Here is a 12127-nt window from a genome sequence, read left to right as displayed (position 1 = left end):
AAGAGCAAACAAATGAAACAGAGGCTACTTTAAGTATTCATCAAAATACAGAAGCAAGATAAAAAATAAAATTGAGAACACCATCAGCAAGGTTTTCTGATTATCAGAAAAAGATAATCTTTAAGGACTGTAACTTCTCAGTGGACTTTGTAGCTCAATGAGGCATACACCTTGGTCTTCATGTTGTGTTATGCATATTTTGGATGATATCCCTACTACATAACACAAGAGTTAAATGTATATTTTGTCCCTATGTCACATAATCTGTTTGCTCTATTTCATTCAGCTAAGTGCCCAAAGGTTTACCTAGATAGCAATTGATTGAAATCAGTTCTTTAACACATTTGTATTAATTGGTTTGTCCTTTCAAGTTGTGTTTATCTCTTCATTTCCATCACAGTTTCAAAGGTCACTCAGTTCCATTTATAAATCCAACATGACAGAGATTAGCAAAAGAAAAAAAGGAACAAGTAAATGAATGCATCATCACACAATCACACATCTCACAATTCATTTATCATATTAATAAATAATGCTGTCAAATGCTTACTGCTAAGTTTGTTTGCTATGATAAAAATATTTCTGTCAGGATAACTTAATCATCCCTGTTTATGTATTGAGCCAAAAATGAGCTACAAAATATTGAGGATATTAAGCATATTAAACATTTGTCCCCTTGATCCAGGATTGCAACCTGAAAGTTTTGTGTTTGTGGGTTTTTTTTAAATCCCTCCATAGTTGTCTAACAATAAAGTTCATCCATTTGTAACCCTTCCTAGGCAATGCACTCTCTTTTGATTGCTGAGGTGAGGCAGTATTATGAAATCTGAGATGAGATGTGAGGCTGAAGCTGCTAATGCGGGTACTCTAACTACTAGGAAGGCTTTGGAGGGGGGAAAAACTGCAGTGACAGAGAAACTCCTCTTTGTTTAAAAATATAGTGTTAGAAACTATATGACATCCCAAAGCTCAAAATGCCTTAACTATTGACATCCAAGCTATTCTGCAGGAGGCCTCACTCGTCTTGTAAAAGACAAGCTTCACTCTGAAGTGAAGAAAAATTAAATTTAAAACCATAATTTTTCTTTCTGTGAATAGGAACTGAAGTCCTATCGTAGTGTAGGTAAAAAAACAGTAAACATTCAAATGTAATCTAAAACTAAATGATTACAAGTCATGGAAAGTGCTGTTACTTGTGTACTAAAGTGTACTTTTTGAAGCAAGTCTTCTCTAAAATCTCCCTAGAGGAAATTTTTCACAAGGATCTCAATGGCCAAAGAGCCTACTCTGGTATGCAATATCTGCAGTTTGGATCTTGCGTTTCAATGAAAGTCAATGGTAGTGGCAGCATCAAGGTCTGCAGCACTCCATAGTCATATGAAAGATCTTCATCTTAAAAAAAAATAAAAATAAAAAAAAGCACTATGGGGCTTTTCTCTTCTAAAGAAATAGTTGTATATACAGATTCTGTCACTGACAGGCACATCAGAGAGCAAGAAAGAGTCAAAACTAACAGGGAAAAACTCACATTTTGCAGCAGTGAAGAGATCAAGAGGTTACTTCTCCCTGCTGCCATCCCAGGCATCTCCCTGGACAGCTGGTCCCCCCCAACTTGAAATACCTGCCTCCTTCGCAACAGCCTACAAAATCTCATGCTGGGAAATGCCAAAGCATTCCTTCTTATTGCAAAGATTGCCTTCCTCTCTTTGATCAGCCGGAAAGAGATGGGAGATGATCACCTCAATCGCTAGGAACAGTCACAAAAGCACCAAATATTGTCATTTATTAGGATTTTTTTCAGAGTGACAAGGAGGGAAAGACCAGAAAGAAGAAGATGTGAATTTGAACACCCAGGGGCCTGAAGCAAAGACAACAGCCTGACCAGGTTTTTCTTTATATAAATATTTCTAGGCATTTTAGGTGATTTTTGTAAGAGTCCTGCAATGGAAGTGTATGGGAGGGAAAAAAGGCCATAGTGCAATACTCATTTTTTATAAAACTGGTAGCATTTTGATTGGTATGAACAAAATTATTAAAAAATAACAAATTAATATGCATTTTGTACAGAATATTGTCTTCTAAAAACATATTGATGACCCAATATGATGTGTAGTGTTCTCAGAATGGTCACAGGATTAAAAGTACAACTAAACCTCTTCTTCAAACCCTAACAAGCCTCAGAGAAAAATTATTTTTTAAAAATTCAACATTTTGGAAGGCTCATCGGCCTAGTGTGCCTTGATCCCTTGAAGAGAAAACCACTATCTGTGGTCTTTCTCTTTCTCTTTTTTTTTTTCCCCTATGCAGATTACAGGCCCCTAGCCCACAAATGACCCCAAGGAAGTAAGTACACTTTTTGGCTGAACAATTTATCAACAGCTTGAAGTGACAGGAACAGTGATTCAATCCTGCATTTCAGCATATCAGATGTAGGCCACATTCCTCAGTCTGAGAACCAGAGAGGAAAAAAAGTCCCTGTCGCATTTGTCCTTTCATAGAGATGGAAATATTATTAGAAAGGACATAAACAGACTAATTAAATCACAGCAGTATGGCTGAGATGACAGCTGGTACAGCGTGTGACTGAGCCGATCCATATCTGTGAGCAGGAGGCACTTCACTTCCAATCCATTCGCTATTAGGTGCTCTCAGGCTTGCTGTGCAGACATTAAATAATAACATATCATTTCCAAGGCTAAAATGATTCAAAGAACTAAAAAAAGGATTCTAACCAAGAAACCTTTCGTGCAACAGCAAAAAAAAAGCAAAAAAAAAGAAAAAGCGGGTGTGGGGAGAAAAAATAATCATTTACCATGCAGTTCTGTTTTTGAGATAAAGATGTAATAATGCCATTACCTTTCATCAGCAGGATCCTTGAAAATCAACACTCTTTGCTTATCATGCTGTGAAATACAAATAGAGCTAAAGGCATGGTCCACAAGGCACTGCTGCAGCTATATTAACTAACAGATCTGCCCTTTGTGAAAGAAACCGTATCCGTTTCATTAGTGCAGACTCTAATTCAAAACTGTTGAAAATGAACTGCACATACTGTTTTAATAACAACATTCCTAGTCGTTATCAAACTAGTAATTCTCTCAGCACTGAATAAATGCAAGGGTCTGCAGCTTGATTATGGCCTGCTGTTAAAGAAAACCCCGTTAAAATCCTTTCTGTTCCCTCCTGTCTACTCCATCAAGTATTCCTTATTGTATCCATCTTCACTGTCAAAAATACACAGAGATTTTTCAAGGGACTGACAATTGTATTCTATGCTATTCATCTTTCTTTTTTCAAGCATGTTGATCAGTTAGTATGCAATTAAGATACCCAGAGGGTCAGTTGTGAAACAACTGCCTCCTCTCACCTCACCAGAGTCACGAGGCTGCACTTGACAGGAGTGTTGACTCCAGGCACTTTTGTTTTTTAATGCAAAAAAAGAGAAAGCCAGGCTCAATGAAACAGCTAAATTGCTTCTGCAATGCAAAAGACTATAAGGCTGTGTAAAAGCTGGATTTTTAAGAGGTCGTAAAGCTTCCTCCTTGGCTTGAACAGAAAAGTTATACAGGTCTTGAAGTACTTTCTCCTGTCCGTAACCCTAATTCTACATTTTAAAAAATATCAAATAATACCCTATCAAGTATCGCTAAGAAGAAGATGGTCAATACACTTCACGAAAAAATATGCAAAAAATGAAGAGTTGGTTTTCTATGGAAGTACATAGACCTGTGGTTCTAGTATTGGACTGGCAGTCAAGATTGGGCTGCAAACGGAAAATGTCCATATCTGACAGATGTAACCTAAAAGCATGCTCAGTGCCTTACCTATATTGTCACACAATGAGCTTAAAGAAATAAGAAGAAATTCTGACCTCTAGGATAAACCGCCTACCTCTTCACAGGACAGTATCCTTCCCTTGCTTGCCTGTCCCCTTCCTCTACTGTACATATTACTTCTTTTCATATAAAAGATGTAGTGATTTCACATTCTGATTTTTGCAGCAATATGGACTTCATCTATCTGCTTTATCACATAGATGATAAAGCAGAAAGATGGATTTCTTGATCATAAACAGTTGAATCTCTAAGACTTGAATGCAAACTTTGAGACAAGGGCAATGTATCTACACGTAGATCCCCCTGACATTGTTGATGGGAAAAGGCCTATAAAATGTAGTTTTAAAGAATTGCCACAGTATGCAATTTTCTACAGGCACAGACTCGATGTAAGAAAATTTCTTACAGAAGACGCCTGACTTAGGCACTGTGGTTGCCTTTCCCCATTACCTGGAGAAACTCCAAAAATGCTCCCTTGAACATCCTTGAACATAGACAACATAGCATAGGCAGACATCGTATGTGTACAAAGACAGCCTTAGCCTCTAAAAAGGAGACACTTTTTTTTTCAGGATATCCTAATTACACAAAACCCTCCAGAATTTATCTTTATTGAGTTACGTTTAAGCCCCAAATGAGATGTTGCCTAGTTCACATCATTCTGGAACAGACACACCACAGTAAGAAAAGGATGTACTTCTTTAATTCTGTTCCAAAAATTAAAGATTTTTTTTGGTCCTTTGTGCTATATATGAATGACAACAATAATTCTATATTTCTTCAATGTCTATATGACTATACAGAAAATATTTTTGATGCATAATATAGCGTATTTATATGTCTATAACACAGGAAAGATACATACTTTTATGATGATAATTCAATTCATATGAGAGAAATATGTTCGTCACATATTCCACCATAGACATAATTTTCTAAAACTGAACTATTAATCATAAAGTTTAGTGTTTTCTTTTAAAAATGTAGCTTCTAATTAATAGTTATGAAAAATGATCCCATAGATTATCATAACTAAGCAAAATAAGGTGTGTATTAATCTTACATTTCTTAATATAGCACATCCACTGTATCATGTTTAAGTATATTTACTGCCAATAACAAATAATGATGAAACAAAACTGAATAAAAGCTTAACAATTTCATTATTTGCATACAAGGCACTACTAAAAAGGAAAATGGCCATAACGATAAAGCACGTATTTTGAAAAAAATCACATCGAAGATTAAATTATCCAACTATTTATCCAATTAGGATTATCTTGTATGGAACAGGAAATAAAGTAAATGTGATCAAACAATATAAATAGCCTTTTTTTTTATAATCTTGCTGACAAGATAGACTTAATCATTTAGATTTTTCCATGAACTTGATACAGCTTCATAGCAGGCCCAGAGCACAAATGTCATGCACGAAGCTTTTGCTTCTGCAGTTTCAGAAGCCTGTTCTCTCAGTATGTCTCACGTAGGTAAAATCACTCTTCTGAAGCAATATACCTATACAATCAGAACAAACTTGTGAGTATATTTACATCTATAGTTTTCTGGGTGAATACCTAAACTTCTCACCTGCTATTTCTGAAGAGTAGATTCTTTTTTTTCTTCTTTTTCATTTCACTGTGTCTCAGGCACTATTTTGCCATTACTGTATCACTGTTTTGGAAAAGACCTGTTAACTCCTTCAAATCTTATTCCAGAAAATATTAATTGCATGCATTGAGAGTGAGATTCATTCATTTAACTTTCTTTATGTAACTACAACTCAGTAGTCACACGACTAAGCACTTGTAAGGTGCAATTTATCTGGCCTACTTTTGCCACCTACTTTAGGATGAGATGGATCACCCTTACAATTGCCTGTTTCTGTCTGCTGAGTCTAAGGTGACTTAACTTGGATGCAAATGTCTACATTTGTTCCAATGAATCCCACAATGAGTGTTTAATCTAGATGAGGGACTCATCGTCATAACACAACTGACTGTCCAACATGAAATGCTGAATCTTTGCTAATAATTCCCTTAATTCACTAACTGGTGTTCAGATCATAAGATTCAATCCGTTGCCTTGTTTACCAAATTTAACAATCACAACTAAAGGCTAGGGAAGCAGATCCAGAGAAATTATATTCTTGGCTGATACACTAACATTACATTTCAGCTATGAAATTCAAGATTTTTTTCCCCCATGCCATCAAGAACACAAGTAAAATTCCAAAACAAAGTTTAGTGACCTGACTATAACCAAATGATTTGTGTCTGGTATTCTGTGCATTCCCAAAGCACAGGTTTATGAAAGCATTCCTTTAGCTTGAAATACGATGCACTCAACACAGCACGTTTGTCCTTAAGGCTCTATGATTATGTCTTTGGTAGCACCTAGACAACACTTTTCATCCACAGATCTCAAAGAAGTTTACAAAAGTAGATATATGTCACTGACAAGCATTTGTCTTATGTCACATGATGTCAAAGTTGCCTGCACTGTCTTGTTAAAAGAAGCGTTATGTATCATACAATAAACACTGATATACTGCAAATAATCTTTCTGGTCTGAAGTTATTGTTTATTTTATTTTCATTTTTGCAAGTGAATATATTTAGAAAGGGAGCACATTCATCCACCTAGGAACATACACATTCAGTTTACACTAAGAGAAAAATACACATTAATAAAAGCACTAAAGTAAAAAAAAAATCAGTGTTTAATCTGTTAAACAATAGAAAAACTCTTATGAACTAGATACTGTCATTGAACTGGAGAGAGTTTGAGAACAAGCTTGCTCTGGCTTTTTCACCCTATGATTTGGAATCTGCTCACAGTACTGCCAGCTTAACCAAAAAGGATTAACTCTCATATCCAACTGAGAACACAGATAATTCTCAGTAATTGGTAAAAAATGAAGATGAATGGGGCTGAGAGATAAGGAGCAATTAGCTCATCAGCAGTTACAGCTGTGCACTCAATCCGGATTCATCTCTTGAGTCTCGGCCCCTTTTAAAGAACCCAAGTAGAACAAGCACAGGACACCCCCTCCCAAAAAATTGCCGTACCTGCCCATCATTCCTCTCTCTTCAATTTTATTTCTGTGCTATACAAAGACACCTGTCATAGCATTCTGTGTAAATTACTACCTCTCCCAGGACCTGTATCTACAGCCAATCTTCTTTTTACACTTAAAAAAAAAAAAAAGGAAAAAAAAAAAGGAAGAAAAAAAAAAACAAAAACCCGGAAACCAAATGACTACTGTAGACACTCTTAAGTTCCCTGTCAATCGTTTCATTATAGCAGCATCATCTGTTTGAAAATATAAGCAATTCCCTCATCTAATTATAGGGAGGATTTGAAGTTCATTAACATTGCCAAGGCAGAGAATCAGATGTGCAACTGCAGAGCTGTGCTCAGTGGCCTGCATTCTCTGTTTCCTTTTATTTGCTTTTTCAAGGTCTCCAAGACTTTTTCCTGAAACCATAAAAGTAATTCTTTCCTTCAAAAGACACGTGTGTTTAGAAAAAGGAAATGACTGCATTTTGTACTGTTCTATATTGGGCAAGGTCACTGGAGAAAAATAATTTCGCCTAAATCATTTTATCTCTGATTCTGGATGAAAAAAAAGAGCAATAAGTATGCAAGCAACCATTACTTTTGAACAACAGATCACAGGAAACCTCGCGTTTGTCTCATAATTTTAAATATTGCAAGGTAATGCAGATGAACAGGAAAACTAACATGCCAAGAAAACCTCTTAATTTTCAACACATTTTGTGGTTGTTTATGGATTAATGTGCTAGCCAAGTGTAAAATGTTGCCTTGTATTTCCTAACTGTGTTTAGAAACTGAGAACACCAAAGTCTTCATGATTGCTTCACTTCCTTAAAGAAATAATAGCATTTTTTTTTGTACGAATATAGTTTAAACAATGAGATTTTCTTGCGACATCTGTTTTGAGATCCCATTTTGAATAGATATGAACTCATTTCCTACTAAGCAAATAATTTACTATTGTTGATAGTTGTTTACAAGTTTTATGAGTCAGATTTTAGCAAGTGGCAAAGGTCTTTACAAATCCTTTGAGTATTCCTTAAAGTGTATGCGTAGTGTTTTCATTACATAAAATGTTTGGGAAGCAAAAGTATAGGGACTGTTCTTCACTTCCTTGTCAAGTTATAGACAGCAAAGCCTAGCTCACAGAAATAGCTTTAAACATCTTTATTTTCAAAGGCTTCTATCTTTTGCTGCTGCATGTTAATGAAGTATGATAGCAGAGCAGTAAATACTTAAGCAGCAAGGAAACAATTGACCTGCTTTACCTATCTATAACTTTGGAGTATTAGATAGTAAATATACAACTGATCCTAATATCATCCTAAGATGTTAATATGACAAAGAGCAGAACCTCTTCAATTTAAATTTAAAGTCTGACCTTGTCACTCTCTTTCTTTTAATTCTCCAATTAAATTTTAAAAACCCAACACACAGTATAATCTTTTTCTGTTTGCTGCCATACAGAATTCATTTTCTAAACAAAAACACAATAATTTATCTATCCTGCATGTTGTATGTAGAATTGCCACTAAAAAGAACCCAGGACATTTTTCCTTCTTATCTGCAATGTAGCTCCTATCAGCAAAGCTGTCACAAGACAGTACTTGATATAAACAAGAGATTGCAAAGACATCTCAGTAATCAATATTAGGATGGCTACAGTATGGAAGCCCCAACCACTGCATATCATTTGTCTCAGCATCTATTTCTATGACCAAATGAAGCATTAATTCAAATCATAAATCTATGGTGATTTAAATCTGGGAATGAGCACCTGCCTGCTTTAATGATTTATTTTGTACATTTCAGTAAGCAGGAGATTTGTCCATATGAACTGACAGGTCACCTTCAGATGCCAGTAGCAGACTGTTTATCACCATGCAGACTAGCATCTCATCTTAGCAAGTAAATATTAAACTAAAAGAATCCAATTGATTGTGGATGGGGGAGAAAGGCGTTGCAGCTATATATTTTACTCAGTGTGCTAATACCTCACTCTGATTCCTCTGGAATTTCTTTTTTTTTTTCTTTTTCCCACCCTTCTAAAATGATAATTTTGGTGGGAGGATACAAGCTCAAGGTTACCATGCAAAACTGAAGGATATAAAATAATTACTTATTAGTATCATTGGCTTCCTTTAACTCCCTTCACTCACTTTTGGCCATTGCTTCAAAGGACCAAGTTAATAAATTTGTATAGTGCTCTGTATAATTATACAATGTTCATTTACAAAAATTACTTCTATGACTCACATTAAGCATCTGATTAAAACCAAAAAGCAAGACAATTCGGAAGTAAAACTGACAATTCAATCAAGGGCCTATATTTTATTTATCTTCTTTTACATAAGCATTGGAACAGCCTAAGAACACGGTATGATCAATCCACATACGCTAACATACCATAATGCCTGTTACATATGGGCTAAGACATATCAGTTAAGTTTTTAGCCTGGTTGGTTAGTTTGTTTGTTCCTTTTAGGTTTGGTCAGGCACATAATATAACTTAAAACAAAAACCAAACTAAGGATATTTTCTTTTGTTTTATTCCTTCTCCCTGTCAACATTCAGTAAACGTAATACTTGAAATTCATGCCTAACAAGCCATAATTTAAAACATTAATGGTATACAGATTTGATAATATTTATTTGAAAAGACATAAATAAACATCTGAAAAAACAGCAAGAAAAAAAAGCACACATCTACAAAGCAGCACCTTTGAAATATGAGTTCTTGTCAAGATAATACAATGAGCTAATTTTCAAAAATGCAACTAATAAATAGAGTCTTAACTCTTAATGAACCTAATCATACCCTGGCATTAGTAGTAATAGGAATCACTTCTCTGACTCCATAGGCATAACCAACACTGGACACTAGATAGGGCTCACTATAAAAGAAAAAATAAATGCAAACTATTTTTGAGAAAACCTCCGAAGGAAAAGTGTAGCTCAAGAGTGGATGCACAGACAAGCACACCGTATTTCCAGAACTATTCCTTGTGGAATGGAGACAACTGGAATGCTATTCACTCTACTTAGAAGAGTCATTTTTTTCAGAACAAAATGAACTCAATTATTCATTCAGTTAAATCAGGAAATTAACAGAAGTTAACAAGTAAGTTAAGAGGCTGAGAGGAAATTTTGACAATGACAATAAATAATATTGCTTCGTTAACTTTGCCTTACTAAAATAGCTAGAATGTATTTTCTTAAACAGGGAAAATGATTAAGCTGTGTAAGAGCAGATTAGTTATCTAAATTATGCCTCAAACAACGATTTCAAAATACTTTTTTTTATTTTTTACTCAGAGGAAATTCAGATATTCCTTCCATCCACTCTTCTACAAATACTTCACGTGGTTTAGATGTTGATTACCTGTTAACTTTTCCATTTTCATGGATGTACAAGTGGTTTGTCACTAGAACATCCAAGCAGAATAACAGTCCCATAATCCAATATTCGAACACTTTATTTCACATAATGCATTCAACTAAGTCTGAAATTCAAATCTAAACTAGCTTCTAGTTCTAGTACAGACTCTTTATCCTTCCAGTTTGTATTGCCATTTTTTACTCTTTCTCGTTACTTCACTTTTCTTCCAGTATGTTAGGGGCCACCTGGTCCTTCCACTTCATTTGTACATATCCCCTCCTCCCAGACTTCAAAGACACCTGCTCTCTACCCGCTCTTATCTTCTCTCCAAGAGGACAATCTTTCCACTAATATTCTAGTGACTGCACGTGTTGGTTTCTGAGTACTAACACAACTAATTTAAGACTATTTTCTTCACCATCACAGAGGCATTTTTTTAAGCCTTTCTTTAAAAGGAAAACAAAAAAATTTGGTTGTCTCCTTATGCAGTAATGCATACATATTGTTGCTATTTAGAACAGTGTGTGCCTAGGTGAACTGGTGCTTTGAACTGAAATTCACATTATTTCTAAGTAATAGCCTACCTACCGATGCCTACTGAACTGTACAGAAATGCTGTTCACAAACACATATTTATGTTAAGGCTAGTACGTAAGTCTCTAAGACTCATTATAATTGTATTTAGGAGATGAAAAACTAAAAAATAAAAAATAAACAAAAGAGCCAAAATAAAAACAAACAAAAATCCCTATCTTAAGCCTTTTTTTTTCCAATATACACCAATCTTGCCTGCAGTCTTCTGAACGTACCTCTTTGTCATTGAATTTCTGTTACTGAGTTAATACTGTCTCAACATGATAAAAGGAGCCAATACAATGAAATGGCATAACAAAACATTTTACAGCAGACACACACAGATGATTAAAGATTTAATCAACAACAACAAAAAGTTACTCTAGCTTTGAAGTATGCTTTAGCAAAACAAATCGTCCAAACAAATGAATAAAGTATACTGAAACAATTCTTTTTTGAGAAAGAACAAGAGTTGCTGATGGCTGCTTAAGAAATGGAAAAACCTGTTAACTACATTTTAAGAATGTGTTTATTAAAATAAAATACGATAGGAACTGCACAGCACGGCAATAATTTATTGTGTATGTATGTTTTCCTTTTGTCACAGGGCACATGAAAGTATGAAATATTTTGCTTTCAAGCTTGTGTTCTGAATTACCTAAAGTCGATACCCAGCACACTGAGCAGGAGACATTGTTAAATTTCACTTTGACACCATCATCTGTCACCCCACCTGTACTTTGAAAAATGAACTCTAAGCAATCAAACCACTTTCTTTCATGGAAAATATTAACTGGAGTCTGCAAAAGTAACCCGCGAAGGAAAGAATGTTTTTGTAATGGTAACAACAATGCTGAACGCTGGTGTAATGGTCAGATACAAATAAAACTACAAACAGTAAGAGAAGGAAAACAAATATGCAACTTTTTACACCAAACCAAGGACTTCAGGAGGAAGTCCAGAAAGATCACCATTTTAATAAAATATCAGGGCATTATGGACACATAATAATGCTGTATCTGAGACTTACCAACACTTGAATTCAGATCTCCATTTTCAGAGTCTGCTCCATGCTGGTTATTATTCGCATGATAGTTGGACATAGCTTCCAATTTAATTTTTTTCACTTTCATTGCTTCTGCTATGGCGGCGTTGGTGGCAGCTGCTGCTGCTGCAGCTGCTGCTGTCAGGCCTGCAAAGAAGTATGAACAAAATTTAATATACATTATTCTATGATTCTTCATTATTGTAGGGACTAAGACTGTTACTCTTCCTTTATGCTT

General features: G+C 35.1%; 1 protein-coding gene across 3 annotated transcripts in view; it reads right to left on the bottom strand.

Annotated features, from left to right (window-relative positions):
- The window catches only part of DACH1 (dachshund family transcription factor 1), a 382319-nt gene that overhangs the window by 179104 nt on the left and 191088 nt on the right, over positions 1-12127 (bottom strand). For all 3 annotated transcript variants that reach the window (XM_068421222.1, XM_068421205.1, XM_068421212.1), the window contains exon 3: positions 11875-12036. In XM_068421222.1, the coding sequence (XP_068277323.1) occupies positions 11875-12036 (162 nt within the window). The remainder of the gene's footprint in view (positions 1-11874; positions 12037-12127) is intronic.

This window comes from Nyctibius grandis, chromosome 2, assembly GCF_013368605.1.
Source record: "Nyctibius grandis isolate bNycGra1 chromosome 2, bNycGra1.pri, whole genome shotgun sequence".
NCBI classification, from domain to species: domain Eukaryota; kingdom Metazoa; phylum Chordata; class Aves; order Nyctibiiformes; family Nyctibiidae; genus Nyctibius; species Nyctibius grandis.
Note: the sequence above shows the minus strand (reverse complement) of the source record. Positions and strands in the feature narration are given on the sequence as shown.